Below are 26385 nucleotides of genomic sequence, written 5' to 3'. Positions count from 1 at the left end.
GAGTCTCTATTACAGCTCTTGGGGCCTGGGAATCCAAACCACCTTATATATCCATTATATATGAATTACACATTCATAACCTGGAACCTGCATGCTTTTGTGTGCATGGGTGGAGGTTTGGCTGGGGTCTCAGCTGGGTGGGAGATGAAACACAAAATGTTCCCAGCATTCCCATTCTGGGTTAGCCTAAGATCTATTTGTTTATACCATGCTGTGCATATCCCTGGCCCATGTGTGCAAGACTGTTCCTTGGCAGCATGTTGTCTGAGAAATGTTTCAGTCAAGATGTAAATGTCCCAGGGGGTTTTCCATCCTTTTTCATAGGAATGACTGCACAGAGACTCTGCTTTTCAAAACATGATTTTTCTTCTCTCTTCACCATTTTTTAATGCACTCCATTATCCTGGTTTGACACTTATAAATAACTCCAGGAAGGCTTCTGACTGTCACTGTTCCTATTATCTCTGGATTTTTTTTCCTCCACCACCAATCTGTAGACATCTGATGTTTCCATCTTACCTATAGCATGCAAGACTGCATATTGGAGCATAAAGGAGTTCATGTGCCTGTCTCAGAGTTCACATTTACCTGTGGATCCATCACTTTCCTTCTTTATGCCTTGATTACTTTATCTGAAAGGTGCTGCAGCTGAGTCAGGGGACCCTCAGTACCCATGCAGGTTTGAGGTTGAGGGATTGAGAGCAGCCCTGAGGAGAAGGACTTGGGGGTAGATGAAAAGCTGGACATGATCTGGTAGTGTGCTCGCACAGCCCAGGAAAATCAGTAGTGCCCTGGGCTGCATCCAAAGCAGTGGGGCCAGCAGGGCAAAGGAGGGGATTTTGCCCGTCTACTCTTGTGAGACCACACCTGGAGTGCTACATCCAGCTCTGGGACCCAGTTGTGGGGGTCTCCAGCACAAGAAGGATGTGGATCTGTTTGAGCAAGTCTAGAGGAAGCCACAAAGATAATGAGAGGACTGAGGCACCTCTGCTGTGGGGACAGACCGAGACAGTTTGGGTTGTTCAGCCTGGGGGACAGAAGGCTCTGGGGAGAATTTATTTGGGCCTTTTTACTACTTAAAAGGGTCTTACAAGCAAGATATGGGGACAGATATTTTAATAGAGCCTGTAGTGATAAGACAAAGGATAATAGTTTTTAACTCAAAGAGGGTAGATTTAGACTAGATACAAAGAAGGGCTTTTTACAAAGAGGGAAAACAGGGTATAATGAAGGTGTGAAGTGACCCATCTGGCATCCTCTGGATTGCTTGGTAAATCGGGAACAAGAAAAATTACATCTGATTTGATATTCTGAGATCAAAGTTCAGCGCTTATGAATAAAGAATGTAAACTAATAACCAGAGAAGGGATTGCAGTTGAACTAGAGTAGCTGTATGGTAAAAGAGTGCTGGAAAGCACCAGAGGCTACAACAATAATTTTTTGAGTTTGGACTAAATACTCTCAGATTTTGTGCTTTCTCAAGGTATTTCTTCTCAACTTGCTGAAATTTTTGCAGCAAGAATCTAGCTTTTGATTTTTTATCTGCTGTTTCCTTTATCCTTCCCCAGACTTTGTTTATCAGGTCAGCCAAGGAGAACCAAATTTACTTTTTTTTTTTTTTTTAGTATATCTTTACTGCTATATCAACCAACTTGCGTGTCCTATGTGTTCATCACCACCCTTACCAGCCCACACTCCACTGCAGTGCTGTCTGGCAGTTGAGGAAGAAAGTAGAAAACTCACATCTGGGCTCCAGCTCTTCAGCAAGTCAATAATTGCCCATCCCTTATGCTCTTATCGGGTATTGTAGTATGATATTACCTCCCTCACAGCTCGGAGCTGTGAAAATCCGTGTCTCAATACCAGATGCAAAGTGAAAACTTCTGATAGCAACTCGAGCCCTTCCTCAGCCATGCCTTTATTCTTTGGTAGTGTGATTTCTACTTGCTTCCAATAAATCCTACATTAGATTCTGTTACATCTCAACAGCAAGTGGTGTGTGCACATGCTGTTTAAGTACCCAAGATGCCCAAGTACTTTTGCCAGTTTGGTTATAAATGATGCAGACAAGTTCCTGAGTGTCTTAAGCTCATTTGAACTCCAGAGGTCTTTACTAAGAGACTTAAGCATATAGGACTAAGTGTTTGAGGGGGTTTTGAGACATCCATGATGCTGCAGTAAAAGGAGGTTTACTGGAAACTGGAAAGTTTGTGCTATCCTGAGCTTTTTTGGGAAGCAAGAGCTAGATATTGTTCTCATGTCACATTTGAAAAATTAGGTATTTTCTAGATATGCAAGGCATTACTGTTGTCCAAAGAACTCTCTGATCCTTTTCATCATAAGTCTGTTTCTTAAGGGGCTGAAGACCTCTCTGCTGTGGTGCACCACTTTACTCCTGGAGCTGAAGTGGATGTTCCTGCCCTATATCAGGACCATATCAAAAGTTCTTGAACAGCCCAAAATGTCCTGTAAATGGGGTATTCAAAGACTAAAAGCAACTTAAGTACTTCTGAATTTCAGTCAGGTGTAATGTTAATGCAGGCTGAGAAGTTTTGAATATTTTATCTGCAGCCAGTGACATAGAGAAAAAATGTGCACTGTAGAGTACCCTGGTACCCCTTTCTGTGCTTCCAGCCCAGCCTTGCTCAGCATTTCTGTTCACATCTCCGTGTCCCCAAAAGGAACTGCGTCCTTATCTACAAAATGGCTCAGTGAAGCAAAAAGCCTGAGGTCAAAACATTTGGGAATTTAGAAGCCCCAGGCAAAAGTCAGAGAGAAAACCTCATAGGCTGAAATGCTGTGAATTGCCTCTCCTTCAGTTGAGGAAGGGAGAGTGTAGTCAGGGTGGCTTATGAGAGATGTAAAGTACCAGCCAAGTAATGAGTCTGGAGAAGAAATTGATTCATTTCATCTCATCTGCAGTGCTACACTGCATCAGTGTTTGGACTTTGCTTTTTTTCCTGTATAGTAATGGTGTTAACAGGCACTTTAACACCTGATTCATGGGTATCTCTTGTCCACCAAGTCTCTGTTTTTCCAGACAAATACAGTGTAGATAAAAACAGGTCTCCCAAATTCATGCCAAGGCTATGCCAGGTTTTAGACAGAAGTCTAGTGCTGAGCAAAAATATTATGCTTGTGTCCTCAGGCCTACTGGGGCTCAGGGAGGTTTGGGAAGGCCATCATCCCTGAAAAGGCAAGGTCCTTTAGCTCTTTGCTTTTTGGAGGTAAGTACCAAAATATCTAGCTATGACTGTGCTTCCATTAACTCTGATAAGACTTGGGAACAGGCACCATCCTATCAGTTCCAGTGCATGTGGCTCACAAAAGATAGGGTTATACCTCTGAATGTCTGAGAGGGGCTTTTTAATGGGGTAGTAGGAGAATAGGGACATAGAAGATGTGCAGATTTAGTAGAAATAGAAATACTTTTTCCTAATTTTAAAGAGATAAGAAGCATTTTAATGAATCCCATCCTCAGAACCATGGTTTAAGACGTCATAAACAGGCCTTGCCAGCACTTAACTTCAGCATCAGTAGTTTATCAGCACATTGTTTCCACACTTAACCAGATTTTAATTAAATGTGACTTCCGTTCTGCTTATTGGAAGAGCCTTCCCTTTTGGATTTGAGCATCACAAAAGCTTGAGGAGTGCAAGAGAATTAGAAAGCAAATAGGAGGATCAATCACAGCAGAGCCTTGCAATCCACGTCCATCTCTTTTTTGTAATATACTTATTAGGTTCTTATTGTCAGGGAGGATTAGTGTTATGAGCTCTAGGAATTCCTTTCATTGCCCCGTAAGGAGAGGTAGTGAAGTGTATCTGCTTTTTCTTAACAATAACACTCTGGATTTTCCCCCTTTCCCTTCTCTCTCTCCACCCATATCCCCTCCTCTCTGTTGTCCTCTCTCCCACAGAGATTTGTGCAGCGGACTGCGGAGGACACGGCGTTTGTGTCGGGGGCACCTGCCGCTGCGAGGAGGGCTGGATGGGCACTGCCTGTGATCAGCGGGCGTGTCACCCACGCTGCAATGAGCACGGGACCTGCCGGGACGGCAAGTGTGAATGCAGCCCGGGCTGGAACGGAGAGCACTGCACCATTGGTAGGGAGAAAGAAAACACGACTCCTTTTAAGAGAGTAATTGATGATTAGGGAGGAGAAAAGGCGCATGCTTAATTGAATATGTGTGACTTAGTGTAGCATGAGCACCTTTGATCTTGGGTTTCAAATTCTGATATCATACATTTTCATGTGGGAACAAGACAAAATGTCCTTTCATTTGTTGGTAACATGGCTATATATATATTTTATTATCAGACATGAAGTACACCTATGTGGTGTTTGACAAGCCTTAAATGTCAGCTAGAGGCTTTTTTTGAAAACATCCCACTTTACCTCTCTTGAGAGGTCTTTCTCTGGCCTCCAAGACTCCTCTGCACTATGGGGACAGCATTTTTAGAAACATGCATCTGATTTTTAAGTTTTCTTTCCTTTTTTTTGCTACATCATTTGCACTGTCACTTTGCTTGCCAGTATGAAAGGGGAAACTGCAGTCAGATGATTTCTGGCTGGTATTTAGCTCCGTCTTGCTTATCCCTTGTCTGTTTGGCTACCTTTCTAACCATTTCACTTCCCTCTAACTTTGCTTCTGTATTCCTCATGCACTGGTACTACTCATGAGCTCTCTTCTTCATGTCTCTCGTTATTGATGTTATTATTAATAAGAAGCCAATAATATGCCCTAAATCATGCAAAGAGGTTCAGTTCTCATATTAAGCAATTTGCAGCATCATTAATGAACTGCCTTGGCTTCACCTTTTTCCTTTTCTCACTTAACCACTTAATGCATTTTCCCTTCTTCCTTCTTTCTGATTGTCATGCATTCAGCCTCTTCAGTTCCACATCAGTAGTCATGCTATAAGATCGGTAACCCTAAACTCCCCAGGTACCTTTTATTGTATATTAATAGAAAACTAAATTAGTGAATCCAGTTCTCTTCTCAATAATGCCTGTGTGGACCTGAAAAATTTCAGTTGACTTTAGAAGAATTGTTCCAGAATGAAAATTCTCCTCCAGTCATTTTATTTTTATCAGCTTCTTTTAAAGACAAGAAAATTTACCTCTATATTACTTTCATTATGTCATGATAACTAAAAACCAAATTTCATCAAGACTAACCAGCAGCAATACCTGGGCAAATATCAGCATGGTTATTGTGTGGATTAGCAGCTTAGTTGCATGAGGCATCACTTCCCTTGCTTGAACACCAGGTGCATTTGCACACGCAAAGGCAGGAAATGAAGCCTGATCTCAGTATTTTAATTTCAGCATTAGGATAATGGTACAAACCATATCTGTGGCTCAATTCTACTTATCATTTATTTATGCTAATGTCACCCTATCACATTATGGTCTCCACATGCCTCCCCCTAATATCTAGGGAAAAATATCTAGCTTTTAAAACTTCCTCTGTCTCATTAGACATTGCATTCTGCCTTCTTGTCGATGTCCCTAGCAGCTTTCATTTCTTTTCTTGAGAAAGGGATTGAAAAACTCACCTTTCTTAAATTGCTTTAAAATGAAAAGAGAGCAGTCCTGTGTTAATTGAAATCCTCTCTTTCTATAATATTTTTTATTGCCTTTTATTCAAGGAGTTTGATTGGGAAAGCAACACAGATTCGTGAAAGAGTTTAAAAAAAAATTCAGCAAAAGGCTCCAAATCCAGGGGACAGTTTTATATGAAACTTATTTATGCAGGGGAAAAAAAGCCTGATTCATCCCCTTAGTGTCATTTTATTAGTTCTGCTGTAAAACCAAAATGCCATTATTGCAGTATATGATAATTCTCCACACAGCTGATATGCCTGGACCGTTTTTAAACAACAAGCTTTTACCTTTTGTGGTAATTAAATTCATTTGTAGTATTTCTCACTCTAAGTGTAAGTGTTATCATGGGGAAGGTCAGCACTGCAATGCAGTCAGCATTGAGATTTTATTGGTGCACACTCTCATTTTGTGTGCTGCTACCTTCCTGTTGCAGCCCTGCCTTGGTTTAGGAATCATTCTTTGATACTCAGAGTGCCTGAGCAACTCTGTTTCTTTTCACTTTCCCCCCCTCCTCATCTCCTTGGATGGTGATTTAGCAACAAATTTGTACATAGTTTCCTGCATCTGAAGTTGTAAACACTATTTCCTACAGAATATTTCACTGGTAAATGTGTAGAATGTAAAGGAGATTTGGCGAGGTTGTAAATACCCAAGAAAATTGAATGGCTTTAGCAGGAGTAATAAGCTAGTTATGTTGGCACAAATGAAAGGACATTGACTTGGAATTACATTAAGTATGTGGAGAGCATTCCCCTCATCCTTGTGTAATTTCCCTGCATGGCAAATTGTTCTGTTGATGGTAACTCCGTGTATGTGTGTGTCATGGCCCGGTTTGCTTTAGCGCTGGCAAGCATAAAACCCCATTGCTGAAGTGATGCTTTACCAGTATTGCCGTGTGTGCAGGTGACATGGTAGGAATGGACAATACCAGTAAGGGACACTTCTTCCATTTCCTGTCGAGCATGTGTGAGAGTAAGACATCCTTTTGTTTTGTAAGTCACAGGAGGTTCTTTCTTATGGTGTTCAAGGTACTCTGATCCCGGTGGATTAATTTTGTGTGCTCCTACAAAGAGTTGTGTCGCTGAATGTACTATCTTGATTGCTCACATTCAGAGATTTCATTAGAGTAACCCCAGTTAATTCCCAACTAGGAAATTGATGCAGAAGCTTGCATTCATCATCTCAATTCAGCAAACTTAGTGCAGGAGAGTAGAGCATAAAATTGATTATCTAACTGCAGGAATCCTGAAATCCAGCAGAAGGGTTCGGTCAGTTTCTGAAAGAAACAAAACACACCACAACACAAACGTCAGTGTCAGACTCCCATGATGGGTTTTCCAGCATGTTCCAATTTCATCCCTAGTTAGAGACATTGCAACAATTCAAGTTTGTTCTGTTCTTACCCAAACCACATCCAAGAAGCATGGTGGGTTTTAGGAGCATTGAGTTTACAGGTAAAATAAAGCCTCTTACTGTGGCTCTGAAAGGCCAAATTGCAGCTCAGCTCTGTAGTTCTCATGGTTTGCCTCATAGGAAGCAGCACAGAAAATTTCATGGGTTTAATAAAGAATCATAGAATCACAGAACCTTTTGTGACCTTTAAGATCATCTAGTTCCAACCCTGCTGACATGGATAGGGAACCTTTCACTTGACTAGGTTGCTCCAAGCCCCATTCAAAGTTGTCTTGAGCACTTACAGGGATGAGGCATCCACAGTTTTCTCTGGGCAATGTGTGCCAGTGCCTCACCACCTTAGAGTAAAAAATTTCTTCCTAATACCCAATCTGAACCTGTCCTCCTTCAGCTTAAGGCTGTTCTCCCCTGTCCTATGATTACAAGCCCTTGTGAAAACTCCCTCTCCAGCTTATATGATTCATACAGGGTTATTTAGAAAAATAATTTCAGAGAGGGTTTCCCTGCGTGGTGGAATCAGGATATTCACTATCCTTGAAGAGGCTGGACACAAGACCAAAGCCACCTCTTGAAGTTCAGTTGCTGCAGCTAAATATTACAGTCTCTGGAGACCTGAGGGACCAGCAGCTAGCTCTCCAAACACTCCATAGCCTACCTAGCAGGATTTCAAAGCACCTCAGTGCCTAATCCCAATTGATCTCTGCAAAAGCTACATGTTTAACTCCTTTCAGGAATCTGGTCCTGGCACGCATGGGTGATGTATGCAATAACAATGCCCAGACAGACAGGCAGACAGCCTGTCCCACGCTAGCTTCTGCTTACGGCACCATCGGCCTGGGGTTTGTTTTACATAGAAAAACGCTGATTTTTGAGAAATCTGCCCCTTTAAGTTTGCCTTTCATCAGTCTTCTTGCATAAATAATCACATGTGTTCTGAATAGCTGAGGTTGTAATCAGTGCCTCTCCATTTCTGCTGGAGCAGCTGGAATACAGACAAGGCACTTTACACGTGGATTCTGGTCTCTTTACCCTGGCTTTATAACATCACTTGTCCCCTTTGAATCCATAAAGCAACTCAGTCTCTGCATGGCCCAAGACAAAAGTAAGCTTACCAGTGTCTGAAGAAGGTTCTTCCTATCTTATAAATGTAGTGCTTTGGGACAGGTTTTAGTGGTGGACCTGGAAGTACTGGGTTAGTGGTTGCGCTTGATGATCTTAGAGGTCTTTTCCAACTTTAATGATTCTGTGATTCTACCCTCTCCCCAACAGTCACTGCTCAAGTGTATCCACAGCAGAAGCTGAGTTCTGTGTGACCCTCTGGCACTCACCCTGCCTCGTTGAGGTGGGCACCTTTGAGCAAGAGAAGACCAGACACTTGCTGCTTTGTTCTGACATGATCTTGAATCAATCTGAAGGCAATTTGGCCTTAAATAGTTTGGCAGCATATTTGCCAGTAAATATTAAGCACAGATGATCTTCAAGGACAGTGCTTTCCCTGACCCTGTAGCATGAACTTCCTATGCTGTCCCTGTTTCAGCAATGGATATTTACTCTCTCCTCTCCTTTACATTTGTGTGATCTCAGTTTAACTCCAGTGATTTCCTTGAGGCTCTGTCCACTTCATCGCATAGGAAAGATAACGGAAAAAAGAATATTTGGGAAATGAAGAAGGAGAGTGTAGTGGGAAACAAGTCCTTCTCAAGGACCTGCCTGCGGCATCTCTCACTTCTCTCTTTGTTCCCTCCCTCTCTGTGAGCCAGGAGAAGTACTCATTATCACTGTAGCAAAGCAAACCAAATTAGCTCAGACTAGTAAAACAGGGGGGCTTTCACACTAAAAAATAGCCCTGGGAGCTCCTCCCATGGCAGTTCTGAAGTGGCTTCCGGGGAGTAGAGTGGTGACATGGAGCTGAGTGTGGTGGTGCAGAGGACACCTTAAAAAAGTAGCTTTTCTTTTAAACTCCTGCATAATTTCTCAGCATGTCCCCATATGCCCACAGGGTTTCCAAAGGAGTGTCTGTAGGGACTAAGTTTATATTTTAATGCCAGAAGTATAGCCTGTATGGGTTTAGAAAAGAAGGATTCCTGCTACTCCTGTAGGAAGCTGCATTATTTTTCAAATTACAAGAAAGCATTGATACGTAAGTGACACACGGTTGGCATTGGCAGCTGCCTCCACTGCCATCAGCTGCACAGTGACTGCCTGAGTTAACAGGCTGGGCAGCTATGGATGTCAAAATCCAAGAGACACATTCCTAGGCTTCAGCCACCATCCAAGCAGATGGTAATGCTGTGCTTCCTGCATTGCTCCCACCACATCAAAATTATTAATTCACCTCTTTGCCAAGCCTCACAACTGCCCCACACTAGATGAGCTCTCCCAGCCCTCTCCACTTACTGACAATAGTTCCTTTACAGATCCATTACATTCACAGGTTGGAAAAATAATTCCTGCAAGGGCCACGTGGACAGTCTCCCTGAACAAACCTGAAACAAAATCTTCTTCAAAAAGTACCAGGACACAGCTGAGGCTGAGATTGCAGTGAGCAGGCAAGAGAACAAGAGAAATAATGTTTAAGTAGGTATTGAAATAGAGAAATGCACGACGCAGAGCCTCTCTCATTAATAAAGACCAGCTGGTGTTAGGACAGAGAGTGCCGCCTGCTGGCATGAATCAGGGCTCTCCAAGGCAGAACATGTCTTTGCCACCAGCTTTCTGCTTGACACCAGAAAATCAATAAGAAGGTGGCTTTTCAAATCAGTATTCCATGGGAATTGGGTACATGACTGTTCCCATGACACCTATAACTATCTTTTTTACTTTTTCTTTAGCCCTCCTTGAAATGAATATATTAATACTTGTAGAGTTACCATGAGGTTAATTTAATATTTGTAAAGTAACTTGATCTGGGACTAGAAAATGCTGCATAAATCCAGTATATTACCATTAGAAAGATCCAGGGAAAAGCCTCTACCAGTCTGGTAAGGTCACAGAACTCTGCCTTTTTGTGTGGACAAATGTAAGACAATCAGGTAAGGTGGAAGACTTTCAAATCCCTCTGCTTTCCTAATGAATGCAAAGCAGTCAATAAAGTGGAGGGAGACTTGCAAATGAGCAGAGCATTGCAGTATCCTGATATATATATATATATATATAAACACATAAATATATATATAGAACTTTCCTGTTTTTCTTTCTGATCTTAATGAGCAAAGATGACTGAATGCCTTAACACAGCCTTCTCGAGCCATGTGACTGAGGAGCACTGTGCTCCACCCTTCTTCCTTTTTTCTCTCCTCATAATCAAGGTTTTTCTTTTCATGTCACAGCAAACTCTCCTTTGCCTTTCTAGCACCTGCACAGTCTCGTAGTAAGCCGCAATGCACTTATTCAATCCTACCTTAAATGTCCTGTCTTTTATCTCCCAAGCTCACTATCTGGATAAGGTAGTGAAAGGTATGCTCTTCCTTCCTATTTTTCCTATTGTCTTTGTGTTTCTTTTCAAAAAATGCACCGTAAACATGCTGTGTTGAGGTTGCATCTCTTCCTCATTGTCACCAAAGTGGTCCCTAATGTCTGGAAGGGTGAACTTTCCAGTCATTTAGGTAGGAAATACCTCTGTAAGTGCTGTGACCCTGTGTTAACATCGTATCAGTGTTCCTACCCATTCCCTTGTCCCTGCCCTCCCCTCCAAATCATCTCTCATCCTCACCCTTCCCACTCAGGTAAGGCAAGTCAGGAAAAAACAAGTGTCTGTGAATACAGCAGGAATGCTGTACAGTGATGTGTTTTAATTAAATGTTTGTGGTCCATTTTGTAACACAGGTGAGTGCACTTTCTGTGTGGAGTCTTCATGTATTTGATCCACAACTGCCAACTCTTACATGGGAGCTTTGACTAATTATATTGGGGATTTTTCCTAATACAAAAATGTTATGATCCCAAAACCTCTGGTTGCGTAAATCTACAAAATCTGTAGAGATTAGTGATACTGCATTAATGTACACTACAACAAAATCCAGCCTTATGCTCCTGTTCGTAAGTGTAACACGAGTCTAGAACCTGGGTCTTCCTTCAACAAAGAAGAAAAAGGAATTGAACTGTTAGATAACAGAGATCGTCTGCTGTTTAAAAAAAATCACAGCTATTTATTAATCAGAACAATGAGATAAATTACTTCAGGATTTTTAATAGAAACAGACAGTTCCATAATGCACTTAGCCTTTGAAAAATATTGAAATAGCGTGCATATGGTTAAATACAACAATCTGACAATAAGTATGATTGAGTTGGACTTAAGTATTTTTCTACATGGCTGATTTGACAGTAACAGCAACACAGTGTTGACACCACACAAGCATCATATGTTTGCTGGTTAAACAAACCAAAAAATCAGGTTGAACAAATCAATTTTTTTCAGTAGTATTATCCTTCTTTTCAGGTTTTGAGCAATCAAAAATAACAGCTGTGAGAGGTTGAGGATGAAGAGCAGATATGCTCAAATACTGACCCCATGAACAGTTAAAATTAAGTCTTTGCTATACAGGACTTTATGTGGTGTGACAAGAAACATGGTTGCCCTATTGACTTTGCTTCTCTGGGTGAATTTACAATTCAATTTTTTTCTTTTTTTTTTTCCCTTTGAGGATTAAAGGCAGATTCAGAAACAACTGCAAATAGGAAAAATGTTTGAACAGACAAGTACTAATGATGAGGAAATGTCCATAGTTCAAATATTTCCATCTTCAGTGTACTGGTAGCTGTCCTTGGATGCCTCTTTATGGATCAGTTGATTGTACAGTGGTAGTTAGTTTTCTCTAAAAACTAACTGCTTAGCACCAAAAAAACATGCTTGACTTTATTTAAATTAGGAGGAAAACATACATTCTCTTTCTTATATCACGAAAAGAGAGTCATTTATTGTGCCCTTATGAAGTAATCATGGTGGCATCCTCAGAGGAAGATATGGGCCATCACTAGGGAGTGTGATCAGAACCTACTGTTAATGTTCCACATATCAGTGTTTCATGTTTCAAAACCCCAGAACTCCTGCTTTTCATCTCAATGTCTATTGGAGAAGGTTGCATAAAAAGTAGCAGATAAGCATTGAGGGCATAGAACAGATGAAAAAATCAACTTGCAGACCCTGGAAAGGAGCCTTCAGTACTGATTTGACCATTGATTGGCCCAGTTTTTTAACTAAGTCTTCTGCAGCTGTCATTTTTCCTCTAGGTAGCTTTTTTGACTCACCTTTATGCCTAGTAATAAAGACGCATTATATTTAGTGAGTATTTCAGTGGGTAACAGGTTAAGCAACATACTGAGAATAAAAGATCGTCTCTTGCTATGCATGGCTGCTTTTGGAAAGATTAGCAATAGCTGAAACATTAAAAGTACACGGTTTTTTACTTGGCTAACTGCATGGTGTGCATTTTTCAAAACTAAATTACTCATGCCCTTTTGGCTTTCTTAATTATTAACATCTTTCTGGTTGAAATCCCTTCCCCGTAATCCTCTGTTGTCAAAGAGTGAGCCTGATTTACTGCTGAATCTTTCCTACAGGTTTACAATAAACCAGTCAGAGAAGATATAGAATTGTTCCTAAATGGGAGGGCAAGTTTCAATAGTAAACATCGGCATAATTAAACCAAGAAGCTCTAACTAGACTCAAATAGAGTCTTCTAAACTAAGGCCTAATTAACACTGGTAATGCTTAAAATGAGAAGAGCTGCCTATTATTTTACTAATAATTAAAAGAGGTGCTAATTTTAGAGAGAGTTTCTCCATCCAGAATATCATTGGATCTGATGGTACATCAGCGTAATTAATTTCTGTTACTGAATATCAATTCTTACTCTTCAAAAATAATCATTAACCACATTAACACTGTAGTGATGCATGTATAAACAGCTAGTTTGAATTTTAGAGTTGCTGAACAACATTAGAATTCAGGGGTGGCTGCAAGAGCTGCTCCTGAAGCATGAGAGTAAGGGAGAAACCAAGGTCTGACCAAAGCCAGTTCCCTTAGTTACGAGTGTAGGAGTTAGGTCAATAACTTCTTAACCTTCCTATCAGAGAATGCATCTGATTAAGGATCTCTGGATTCTCATCACGTCAGAATATCATGGTGGTAGTTTCAGAGTTGAGTTGGTTTTGGGACACTTTACCAAGCTTTCACAGTTTACAGGGATCAGTTGATGCTTTGCTTCTCACCTTTAGTTTTAGAAAAGCTTCTGCAGGTCTCGTATCAATTGCTGCTCCTTCAAACTTCAGGCATTTGCATCTTCATGTGTTGCATGTCCTACTTGTCCCAGAGCTCAACTGCTGTCTGTGGGACTTGATAAGAACATCCATCGGTGCTTTCCTACTGACAGTGAGGGAAAGATAATTAATAGCCTTTTCTTCTAAGTCTTATTTCAAGTGGCACTGAGGTTTGCCTTGAAGAAAAATACCAGTAACTGTTTCTTATAATGGGACTAATTAGAGAAGGCTTTAACTGTACAGATCATTAAGAACAGATTATTTTACCAACAGCCTTAAAAATTGGAGGATAACTTCTGGTGACAGTCTCCTTTGACTCTGATGGTCTTTGCTTCTCTGTTTCGAAGTTAACCCACTTTTTATATTGTTTCCCTGGTCTCTTCTCTCACTTGCATGGTAGACCTGACATCTTTGTGAATGCCCTTCAGAATCTTTCAGCAGCGCTTGCATGCGCTTAAGTTTGAAACTCACATAAAGGGTTTCCTCCCCTTTTCCAAAAAAGGCCTCATTCATGTATTTAATTCTCTTAGTCACCCAAGTACAGTTAACACCGCAGACAGGAATAAAGGATCACTGGTGACTTCTAGATATGAGAAATCAGAGCTGCAAGATTATGGTGATGTAAATCCCTGAGGATTAAGCCATCCCGCTGTGGTAACATTCAGAAGCAATTTGAAAACAAGATGATCTCTTTGCTTTATTCCCCAGCATGGGGGAAAGGACAGGATAAAGTTTATTTTGTATCATCTTTTCATCAAGTGCTTTGAAGTGCACTGTTTGTGGAATGAGGAATATTGTACCATGCTGTCTGTGTAGCATAAGTGATGGTCAAGTCTCTGTGCAGTGAACCAGTTCAAAAATGGTAGTACTTATAGGTCCATTCTCCTGGATGTATTGGCTCACACATCTCTGTTGTCTTCTAGCTTTCTGAAGGCCCAAGTCCTCTGACAGCTGCTGGTTTGGGTTTTTTTCCTATTAATGGTTTACTTTCTCTATACATCTTAAAAATGTCTGCTCTCCGTCCAAACCATGATACTAAAGGGGTTCAGTTTAATCCTCACAGCATTAAAATTTTAATAAACCTTCTAATGTAGTGGTAAACATTGGAAAACTTGTATGTTCCTATACCTGTGAGGAACCATTTATCATCAGGAAGTAGTTTCTTCTGGCTCCTTGGAAGAGCTTTATTGAGTAGGGACCAGGGATTATGTTCTCCTTAGTGGGAAGGGACAAACTTACTTTTTAGACTTAAAGAGTGCCAAGACAGTGGAGAATAAAATTGCAGGTAAGAGTTACCCTGCTTTAGGTATTTACAGGTGCTTGTCTCTCATCTGGGCACCCTGGATTGCCATAGTACTCAAGAAGAGGAAAATATATTTCGGGAAGTACCTTATGAGATACTCGCTCTCATCTCTCTCTCCTCTCTTGACTGATGTTTTTCCTCTGCTTGTCCTCTTTCTGAAATGCTTGGCTTACTTTCTCTGGGTCCAGATCAAGAAGATTTCAGAGTAAATACTGAAAGTCTATTCAAATACTCTCAAGCATGTTTCATATAGACAGTGAATTACACACAAAATTCAAACACATAGGATTGAAAGGGGTCTCCTTGTTAGCATCTAGTCTTCTGCTGGCAAGGGCAACCACATTGTGTAAAGCTTTATATAAATTTACCAAGCTCTGTGGATAAGTAACTGAAGAATCTTCTCCTTAACACTCCCACAGGGAGAGAGCTCCAGAACTTCATTGCTTTGATCCTTACAAATGATTTTTTTTTGTAATTTCTAGCCAGAATTTGTTCATACTTGGTTTATGTCCATTTGTTTGTGTGCCAGCATTATTATCTTTACCTTAAAAAGCTTTTAAGAAGTTTTCCCTTCTCAATGTTTATGCGTTTCATGAACTTGTGGAAAAAAATAATAGTCTTTTCAGCCTCTGTTGTCCAAGGATAGACAAATCAAGCTCTTCCCATTTCCTCAGATGCCAAAGGTGGCTCATCCAAACTATATAATCTGTTTTCTGCCAGTCCAAATTCCCTTTTTCCCAAGCCTGGGAGAGTAGAGCACATGCAGTTCTGTATGAGCTCCTTGTTTTTATAGCTACATTAGTTTTCCCTTACATTTCTTGGGCACTTCTTGCATGAGACAAGATCATCATGTCTTCAACTTTATTCAAGTGTTTCTGCTTCTCGTTTCACTCCTGTCCAGGTCAACAGTACAGCACTTTTGTTCTGCTCAGTCTCTGCAACTGTAGGATAGAAGAGAACTTTCTAGCAAAGGTTTTTAAGAATCCGAGGAGTGAAAACAAGAGGTGTGCTCAGTGGTAACACAGCAGCCAAGCTCTAATGGAGCCATCCAGTATCCACATAAAGCAAGGTTTCTTCAGAGGCTTTTCATCTAGATAAATTAAAGCAATGGCACAGGTTACCAGAAAAACTGTGGATATCCTGTCACTTGAAGTGGTCAGGGCCAGATTGGATGGGGCTTTGAGCAACCTGGTCTAGTGGAAGGTGTCTCTGGCCATGGCAAGGAGGACGGAACTGGATGACTGTTAAGGTCCATTCCAACTCAAACCTTTCTATGATTTTTCAAGATGGGAAAAAACTCCTATCCCTACTGTCAGGATGGTCCCATCCAAACTGGATTTATCTACTCCAAAATTGGATTACCTACCTAGCTAAGTGATTTTTGGAGATTGTTTAATACACTTCCTCTTTCATTCTCAAAATAGGTGAATGCTTTCAGCTTGTACTGAAAGTAAGTAAAGCAATCAAACATATAAATTAGCTGTAGCATAGAAAAAATCTGAATAAATGGTTAAAAGTTTGATACTGTTGTAAGTAACTGAAGGCAGGATATTAAAATGAAGAATTTCAAGTAGCCTTGCCTATAAATGGCTCTTCTGTAGTATATAAGTACTAATATAGTGTATAAATGCCAAAATACACAACAGCATGCTCACACATACACACACACATTATTTGCCACATCCCAGAATACACATTTTAAAAGACTGAAATGCAACAAATTTTTTTGTAAATGAAAAATATATTTAAGATCCTTCTAAAGGACTTTTTCTTACCACCTTTGTTCTTTCTTCCATTTGGTCGCTGTAAATCAGTCACTTGTTTAAAAAACTGTCCTAAAGAATGTTTAGTTTTTTTTCTTTTTTTCTGGGAAAGGTTCTGTGAACTTAAAAAGCTCCCTGTGAAACATTTTGTTGTTGTTGTTGTTTTAAAGGCATTTCTAAGCCCCATTTCCCCAGTGCAGGACACACTATGACATGGGATGCTCTAGATGGGGTCCCAGCTTTGCCTTGGGGAGACCCTCACGCATCACATGGTCAAACAGGTGTCGAGGCAACACACACCTCTTGACTCTGTAGTTTAGCACAGGATAGGTTTGTGTCATTCACATATGTTCACACACCTGTCTTGCAAAGCTGAGGGCCTTAAAAAACTCAGGCTATGTGGCAGGATAGCACTACACACATATAAATAGAGAAAGCATTAAAACAGGGCTTAGGAAGACTGAATTGTGTCCCTGGTGTAATCAGTCCTGCTGAGTGACCTTCACAGTCACTTCAGTCCCTTGTACTTCAGTTTCCTAAGCTGTTAAGTGTCTCTTACATTTCTGACAGCTTGGTGGCAAAGATTTTTGAGCTCTGCAGGTAAAAAGCCCCCAGAAGGGTTTAAGCTAGGCAGCCTCCTTCAGGCCACTGCTTACTGTGGAAATTACTTTCCTATTTTCTTGAAGGGATGGGTTGTGGGAGAAGTACAAAAATCTCAGCAAGAGGTCATCAGATGAGAAAATCAAACTGTGGGGAGCAGACTGGGAGGTTGGTGTTCATCCTCCCTAACTGAAATGTATCACCTATAAAATGCCTGCCTCTGTGCTGGGCTCTCTCTAGTCACTGGGGAGAAATGGATGTTTCCAGAGCTTGCTTCTGCTCATCACCATGAGCATCAAATCCACATGAGGATGTTTCTGCCCTGGGACAGTCTGTTTCTCTGCTGACTACGGAGAGTTGAAGGTATCTCAGTTATAGATTAATTCGAACCAAATGGGATGAATCCCTCCCAAAATTACTACAGTAAAGAAACTGTATGTCTTCCAAATATTTTCTGCCTTTTCTTTCCAGCTGGTTTTGAATGCTTACCAGTCCAAGATCTCAGTATAACTAAAAGCCAGCTGCTTTATCCTGCTGGATGTTGGGAACTTTAACTCCAAATACAACTTAGGTAACCCTGAGTACTAGTCTTACATAGCAGATATTTTGAGAGGCTCGGAGGGCAATGTGCTGCCTTGCTTTTACAACCGATGAAGCAGGAATATCTCAGTGCCCCCCTGAAACTCACCATTCCCTCAGTGCAGTGAGCGAGGTTATGCTGTGAGGAGGATCTCCTGGGAGAGCCAGAAGCAGCTGCCTGTTGAGTGGTCACCACCATCCTGACACCAAAGAGGGTTCATTCCAGGTGGGAAGACACCGAGTGGGAGTGGAGAAATAAACTGAAGGCAAAAGGAAAAAGCTGTTTAATGAGGCCATTTCCAGGCTGTGTTGCTTTGTGTTTGGAGTGCATTTGAACGTGTGGCTGTTTGCCTTGCAGAGGGATGCCCTGGCTTGTGCAACGGCAATGGCAGATGCACTCTGGACATGAACGGCTGGCACTGTGTCTGCCAGCTGGGCTGGAGAGGAGCAGGCTGTGACACTTCCATGGAGACGGCATGCGGCGATGGGAAAGACAACGATGGAGGTAGGACATGAGCACATGTGATATGTCAGGCTTCACAGAGCCTATAAACCTCTCACAGTGAACAGTCATCTGGGCTTGATTCTGCAGGGCAGATTGTTTTTTGACAGCTGGTAGAGAACAGACAGCAAAATCTGCCAGGCTGACTCAGCCAGAGTGGATTGGAATTCAAATTAAATGGGTTTGGATCCGGGATGCCAGGGCTGAAGAGGGATATTTGTTTATCTTCAAATCAGGTCCATATAGCAGAGAGCAGGCACAGGCTGTGCACCTGTCCAATCCCCCCACCCCAGCCGAGTGGCTCAGCAGTGACACGATGGGACCACCTCAGACAGTGAACACCCCTGACTGCTCAAACTTTGCCCTCACTGCCTGAGGCTTTCATCAAGACTCTCCAGTCGGTCACTACTGACTTTGGATGGATATTTTGCAGAAACTTAGAGGCTAGGGTGACTGATCCCCATGCCCACAAGCCATCCAATCTCTCTCTAACCATGTTTTATTGATTACTGTTCCATATGTAATGATGTCAGGCATGTGAATAATAGCTCTGTGTAATGCAAACTTAATATTCAGAGTTATCTCATTACAAAGGAAACCGTGGTGCAGTGTGAAGGTTTGAATTAGAGAGCAGGAGATGAGATATTAAATTTAAGGCATAAGGGAGACGGCATAATTTGTTTTGTTGTCACTCAGCAAAAGGCTTTGTAAACCACAAGTCTGGGCCAGGACCCAGACTGTGAAGTGGAGACTGCATTTTGCAAGCCTCTGTTTTATCATATTCACAAGGACAGTACAGTTAAAAAAAAAAAATAGCCAAGCCAAGTCTGTGATTATCTGCTTCACAGCAACTGCAATTCTGATTGAATATTTAAAATACTTCTGCACATCTGGCATGGCAAATGGACCAAATTAGCCCTTTAGAAAAGATGGAAAAATTGGAGAACCATACAAAGAGTACACACTACAAAACAAAGATGGTTTTTTACCTCATGTGGAACTGAATATCACTGTTCTTATCTTTTCTATTTACAGCTGACATAGGGCAGTAATAAAGGTCATCACATCAAATGTGTAAAAATACGGTAAATAGACCCAAGGACTGTCCCAGTTTCCGTGGAATAAAATAACCAGCAAAAGCCCTGTAAAGTTTTTAGAGAGAGAGAGGGAAAGAGTAATTCAGACTAACATATAATGTAAATCACAACTGCATGATATCATAAAGAGCGTGACCAGACTCTGAGCATCTCTTTATATCTCCTGATTCAAGGGTTAACCTTTTTACCTGGGTTACTCTCACCTTGAAATGAGCTGCCTTGCAAGCCTGCAGGACAGCAGATGTAGACAGGAGAGACAAAAGGCATTGACAGGTTTACAAGTTAGTGCACATCAACTACTAGCTGGCATTTGGTGAAGTTGTGTGGAGCAGTGGTGTGCACAGCAAGAACAGAGCAACTGACAGGTTGTAACTTACTGCCTTGTGACAGCTTATTCATGTGTCAGAGCCCACAAATGGGTGTTGACTTTTTTCTTGGTACACTCAAAAAAAAAAGTATGTACATGGTGTGCATTACAGATTACAGATAATCTGTCATACACTGTGCCTTTGATTTGGCTGTATTACTGCTAAGGGCTCTCCTCAGCTGGGAAGTGAAATAGCAGAATACATTTACTTTATTAAAATCTTTTTATATGTTTTAATGGGTCATTTGTATTTGTGAGCTCAAGTCTAGAATTTCAACACTTGAGATGCTGGAGCTTCAGCAGTGGTGAGGCACTCCTGCTTTGAAGCCTTAGACCTTTTTTTGGCACAGGAATTCAAATAGAGGTACAAGGACTCATGAAGAAAGGCTGATGCTCTGCCTGTTTGCTAGGTGTTGTGCTGATTTCCACAGCAACTGGAGATGTCTATAGAATATCAGAGCATAATTTAGGTTGGAAGGGACCTCCAGCAGTTTTCAGTTCAAGTCCCTGTTCAAGGCAATGCTAATTACATCAGGTTGGTCAAGGCTATGTCCAGTCAACTCTTGAACACCTCCAAGGATGGAGGTCCCACCTCTGGACAACCTGCTCTAGTGTATGACCATCCTTATAGTAAATGTTTTTTCTCCTTGTATCTAGTCATAATTTCCATGTGCCAAATGAATGTTTGCTACCTTTTGTCCAACATCATCTGAGACATCTGAGAGTACCCCAAAGCTGACTTCTGGTTTCCCCTTCACATTAACCTGGGTGTCTGGTAGAACATATATATATTTCACGTGTGACAATTCCCTTTGGATTTCTCAGATACCCAAGGGCAACACAAATCACACTAGGCATCTGTGTTCAGCAGAACTGAGCCCATTCACCACAAACCTTGGGAAGCTGCTGTGCTTTGAAGAGCACTGAAGAGACACATGCCTGAAGCCTTTCCAAAAAAGATGTAGCATGTGGATGAGCACTGTGGTTTCTCCCTCTTTTGGGATTCTATCACATACACTGGAGTGATGCATGCTAAGGCTTGGAGAAAGGTGGTTTATTTTGGTTCACCAGAAAGGATTCAAACGTGGAGTTTGCTCATGAATGTTGGCAATGGGGGTAAAGTCCTTTCATGAAGCTTTAGAAGTCAAAGAACTGACCTAGTCAAAATGGATACTATGAGTGGTGAGAAAGAGGTTAATGGGGCTGTTCACAGTACCAGGGGGTTCACTCTGCCTGAGCTCATACCTGGTTCCTACGCTGTGGTGTCGAGTGTCTGCTAATCAAAATCTCTGCAGACGGAAATTCCTCAGGATAATGGGAGCTGAAGTCAGAAACTTTTTCATCAGCTGCCAGCCTAATCATACCCTGAGGGAGACGGGTGCTAAATTACAGGGTGTGTTCACCTCTTAAATCTGGAGGCTGTTCAGATAAACAATAACAAGCTGAGCAGGAGTCAGAGAGAGACTTGGTGAAATGTAATCTTTGTTCAGGCTAGTAAAAAGTTGTTTCTGAGCGCAGTTCCCTCTCCACACAAAAGTGTCATTTGTCAAAGCTAGCACTTAAGTTTCACACCCAGGTCCACTTTGTTTACACTTTTAAACAACAAGCCCATCAGCTTGAAAGAAACTGTAGTAACTGAGAGCAGGTGATCATCCAGTATCAGTTAAGGAAAAACAGTGCAATGACAGAGCTGTAACAATCTGGGTAAAAGGCCAAGATTTTGTACATTTGACCTAAGAGACCACCTGTATTACAGCAAGCAGGAGGTGTTTCTTTAAAACAAGATGAGAAAGGTGCCTCACTCCATCAGAAAATAACCTCTCCAATTCATGGCTGCAAACACTCAGTACCTAAGAGTAGGTGTGACAGGTAATACCTACGTGTCTCACCCCACACTGAGTGTTCTGTCATGTACTTGAAGAATAAGTTTGAAAGTTTAAAAAAATGAAGGAAATTATCTTCTGTGACAAGTCCTAAAAGTGGAGTTAATGGCATTTGACAATACCTTGAGAAGAGGCTGATATTCCATAGGCTAAATATGGGTTCTGTTGGTAGACTCCCTCCTCTGTTAGGAACAGAGTGTACAGGGAAAATTGAGGGGAAGAGAGGATGTTGTTAACTACTCTCATGAATATGCCATTGAATAGCAAAGCTGTGTTACCCATCATTGTTCTGGAGAAATCATCTAACTGTTGAGAGCCAGAGTTGTCTAGTTGTGCACTTCAATGTCTTGAAGTGCACAAGAAGACAAGAAGACAAGATCATGCTGAGGTGAAATCAATAGAGGACTACAGATGTTGAATTAAATTGCTCATTTGGTTTAAAAGTTCAACACAGTAACTTTACTTGAGGGTCTTTGTTATTGTTTGGGGCTTTTCCAGAGTAGCCAAGTCTTCCAGGTAGGGTAAAGCTTGCTGGTTCTCCAGGAACTGGAACCAACTCATCTTTAATTCCAGTTAAAATTTCCTGCTTTAAACAATTCCAGTTCCTGAACAGCTGCTGAACTCGGTCAAACATGAATCTACTTTATTTGTGGAAGGCAAGAGTTATTCTCATATGAAAAATATGTCTGAAATAACAATGTTGACAATATTATCTAAACCTTCATGTTCATCAGAGGTTTCTGTTCAGTAGTCTGCTGTTCTCCATTGCCTCTTGCCAGCTTAAATACTTCCAAAGGCTAGTGTTAGTGGTTAAGGGGATAGATAGATAGATAGATAGATAGATAGATAGATAGATAGATAGATAGATAGATAGATACCCTTCCCAGTCACATAAGGTTGGTCTGTCATAACATATATTGCACACCATTACATAAAAGTATAGAAACTTAGTTTTTCTTAGCTGTCATCTGGTGAATGATCTTCCTTTGGGACTGAGAAGAATAAGCCATCCTGTTTTCTTTTTCTGAAAGAATTGTACTAGCAAAGCTCCTTCCCCTCAGTTTATGTCTCATTTAGCCTAGGACAAACGGAGAGTTTCAATGTACCCATGGCTGCCTTTTGCCTTTGCGAGTTTGGTCTGTGCTCCTCCAGAAGCTTCCCAAAAGCTAGCAGGTAGAGCAATTTGTCTGCTTTCCTTCCCTTATCCTCATGGACCAAAACAAGTAAAGGTTGGCTTAATCTCCCAACCCTGGAGCAGTGAGCAGGTCACGTCAGGGACAGTGTAGTTCAGGAATGGCTTCTTTGAAGCAAATCAATGCTGTTTGTTTAATTGTACCATAGCTCTGGCAACTGGCAACTCCACAGTGTCTTGCCCCATTCAAGGATCAGGTAGTGCTTGTAATAAGGTGGAGACATACATAATGCTTTGAATCAGCAGCGTTTCAAATCTTTGGCAAGAGAAATTCTGGCATGGCATGCTGGCCTTCTTAACACCCATGTGTTCACCGTCTGTCCACCACATGCCAAATAGTGTTAGAGAGCTGGCAGAAGTCTGCACTGATCTTGGCAGTGCATAGGGTTACACCTGAAGGTAGTCTCAGGGTTGTAAAAGGGAATGGTAAAGAATCCAGGAGAACCCCAGAATGCAAACCTTTGTCTTTGCAAATGCTTGAGTTGCAGACAAAGTGGTGGGGTGCTTTCTGATACTTCCTTTTTCCTTTTTGCTCTCCTGCTTGGGCTTTAATAGCATGAGATGATTGTCTCCTGGGCGTGGAGTATGAACTGTCTGCTTCCTCAAAACTATAAAAAAGTATGCAATAACGTGCTGGCTACATTTGTGAAGTATTGATCTCTGAATGCACCTGGGAAAACAGCCACCATAAATTAGCATTTACCATCACAGATAGATCCAGTCAAACAAAGGGTCATCTTGGAGAAACCACAAAGCACTACTAAAAGGATGAGAAAGTCTACTGTACCTGGAAGATGGAGGAGCTGGTATAATTTGTGAGAAATCACCCAGCTTCTCTTCCTCTGTTTCATGGTGACTGTTAGTTGACTTCTTCTCAAATGAAATGGTCAGTTCACATTTTCAGGTTTCAGCTCTTTGCTGATTTTGAGTTGGATAGTAACACATGGGTGCAGCTGGTTGTTGGCAGCAAGGCTGGCAAGAGGGCAGCGTTTACCAGGCATTCCAGCATCCCAGAGCAGGTGTTGATTGTGCCATTGGAGAGGATGATGTGTTGTGAACTGGGAGTCTAGCACTACCTTGTCTTAATACCTTGGGTGAGCTCCTGGTCCTTTCAAGGAGTCCTTAATGAAATGCCTTTGATAAATAGATTCAGAAAGAAGCTATGAAAGTGCTTTCTGTGCTGAAGGAAATCTACCCTTGTCTGCTGAAATGAAGGAGCTATCTTACGGGAAGGAGGCACTGCTGGTACACAAGATGTAACAGAAGGTGACATGAACCAGCTTCAAAAAAAAACCAGACTAGACACTTATTATACAAAGCATTTCTGTACCTCAGAAGATGCTTAAACTGAGTTTGAGCACCAATGTTTAAAGCAGAAATTCAGGAAAGCTCTACCAGACCTACATTAGCACCTGAGGCAAACTGTTGCAACTTCAGCGAGGTAGAAAGTCCCCTTAGAATCCTAAGGTTTGGCAGCAACTATGCTCAACATGCAGAGAGTGCACAGCCACTTTCCTCTTGACCAGGATTTGAGAAACATGCCAATATCTGAGTTATCTGAGACTACTTTCCAAGCTATTCTCAAATGATTGCTTAAATTGGCTTGGATTCAGTCAGAATATGTTAGGGTGAACTTTTCAGCAGCAGCTTAACACTTGCAGCACTTGCCAGAAAAGTGAGAGACCTTGGTGACAAGGATCTCTCAGCTGCTGAGGGTGTGAAGCCACTGTTCCCACAAAAAAATTGCTAAGTTCAGCGTCCTTTTGCTCAGAGGAATCATTTTTGAGAAGTGCTTTGGCTCCTGAAGGAGGCAGGTCCAGGTACACCATTGCATGACGATGAGATTAAGCAACTTGTACTTACTGCCCTGTCCAAATACTAGTCACAGAATCATAGAATATCCTGAGCTGGGGGGGACCACAAGGATCATCGAGTCCCAACTCCTTGCTCTGCACAGGACAACCCCAACTGTCTGGTTTGGTGCTGTGACCAATTCTCGGGGGAGCCTGTTCCAGTGTCCAGCCACCCTCTGGGTGAAGAGCCCTTTCCTAATACCCAGTCTAAACTTTACCTGACACAACTTCATGCCATTCACTCGATCCTGTCACTGGTCACCGCAGAGAATAGACAAGTCCCTGTCCCTCCTCTTCTCTTTGAGAGGAATCTTCAAACCATGATAAGATCTTGCCTCAGTCTCCTCCAGGCTGAAAAGCCAAGTGGCCTCAGCCATATCTCATATGGCTTCCCATCCTGAGCGTTCACATTCCACATAGCCTTCCTTTGGACACTCTCCAGTGGCTTAATATGTTTCTTATATTGTGGCACCCAAAACTTCCCACAGGCCTTGAGGTAAGACCACCCCAGCCCAGATCAGATCAGGACAATCCTCTCCCTTGCCCAGCTGGTGGTTCTGTCTCTGATGCCCCCCAGGACACAGTCTCTTCTAAGCTGGAAATCATGTACTTTGATCAGCTTCATGCAATTCTCTGAAATCCTGGGTTGCTTGGTTTCTATGTTGTTTTACTGGCTGTTAAAAATCTGCCTGGATAAAGGAAGAAGGCCATGAAACCAGCTGCATCAACTCTATTCTCCAGAGCAATGATGAGCTGTGGGATGCTGTGAACTTGTAGATTCTAAACACATTATTACAGCTCTGGTTTATGCCAGACAGTGGTGATTATCATGTGTTTTCTGTCATTTCCTCCTTCCACTTCCCTTCTTTTTCTATTCAGATGTTTTTTTAAAGAATGTAGCTCTCAATTAGGATGAACATTTTGCAGAACATTTTGTAGTGACTCCCCCCACAGAGGTTCTGCACAAGAGCCCAAGGAGTTCTATAATTCAAATATTTGACTGCTGTTACCTATGACTGTTATTACAAATTTGCAAACAAGTGCTGAACGATTAGGGAAAGATGTGAGGGCAATTCCTTTCCCAGGCAGCCAGCAAGCTAATTTAGCCAGGATACAATCAGTGAGAAGCTTATTCAGGTGAAATCAAAACAGAGCAGGTGGGATAGAAGGAGGGGAAGAGAATATGAAAAGCTAAGAAGGATCACAGGGAGTTGACAGTCACGTTGCCGTTGTTTCTAACAGTTGTGTTTTGTTTCCCTTTGACTCCTTAAAGGAGAGACAAAAGCTGCAACCCTTGTTGAACAAGTAAAATTTCTCTCTGCAAAGCACTGAAGTAAAACCCATTTATTACCCAAATCCAATTCTAATAAATTGGTTGTCAATCCTCAAGTCAGGGAAGATCATCATTATTCCTATAAAACCTTTATCAACACAAACATCCACATGAAAAATAACTTATTTGTGTAAAAGTACTCTGCTATTCCTTTAACCTTCCTCTAAACCAGAATTTAGGTTAGAACTGAAAGGGTAAAAGCTGATTTGTTCAAGGCTAAGACTAAGACTTTGTTATCTTTACCTTTGAGCGTTTACATTTGAAACCTTTCCCACCCAAACTCTCCCAGTAATTCATCCAAAAGCATCACAGGACAAGACAGTGTCCCCACAAAAAGTGATAATGTTGCCTGATGAATGGCACAGAAAGGGAACTGAAAGGTAAGAACTGGATGAGGTGAGAGACACGATTATGTGTATAATCAATGCATTTTATGCTTTTGTTGCCAGTGGAAGTACTCCCATGGGAGACAATGGGGTTTTACTGTTGTTTTTACTTCCTATTTTTGCTTTGCCTAATACAGTTTCTGATAGAGGCTCATCCCACTGCAAGTGACAAAAAGTGCCGTGGTCTTTAGCACGAGCAATCCTTGAGTTTGTCATGTATGTTGTCCCAGATTCACCCTAATC

At 41.6% G+C, this 26385-nt stretch overlaps 1 protein-coding gene across 2 annotated transcripts in view; it reads left to right on the top strand.

Moving 5' to 3' along the window:
* Positions 1-26385, top strand: part of TENM4 (teneurin transmembrane protein 4) — a 338879-nt gene that overhangs the window by 213778 nt on the left and 98716 nt on the right. For both annotated transcript variants that reach the window (XM_066341254.1, XM_066341256.1), the window contains exons 12-13: positions 3920-4105; positions 17888-18034. In XM_066341254.1, the coding sequence (XP_066197351.1) occupies positions 3920-4105; positions 17888-18034 (333 nt within the window). The remainder of the gene's footprint in view (positions 1-3919; positions 4106-17887; positions 18035-26385) is intronic.

The sequence above is a fragment of the Sylvia atricapilla genome, chromosome 2 (genome assembly GCF_009819655.1).
Source record: "Sylvia atricapilla isolate bSylAtr1 chromosome 2, bSylAtr1.pri, whole genome shotgun sequence".
NCBI classification, from domain to species: domain Eukaryota; kingdom Metazoa; phylum Chordata; class Aves; order Passeriformes; family Sylviidae; genus Sylvia; species Sylvia atricapilla.
Note: the sequence above shows the minus strand (reverse complement) of the source record. Positions and strands in the feature narration are given on the sequence as shown.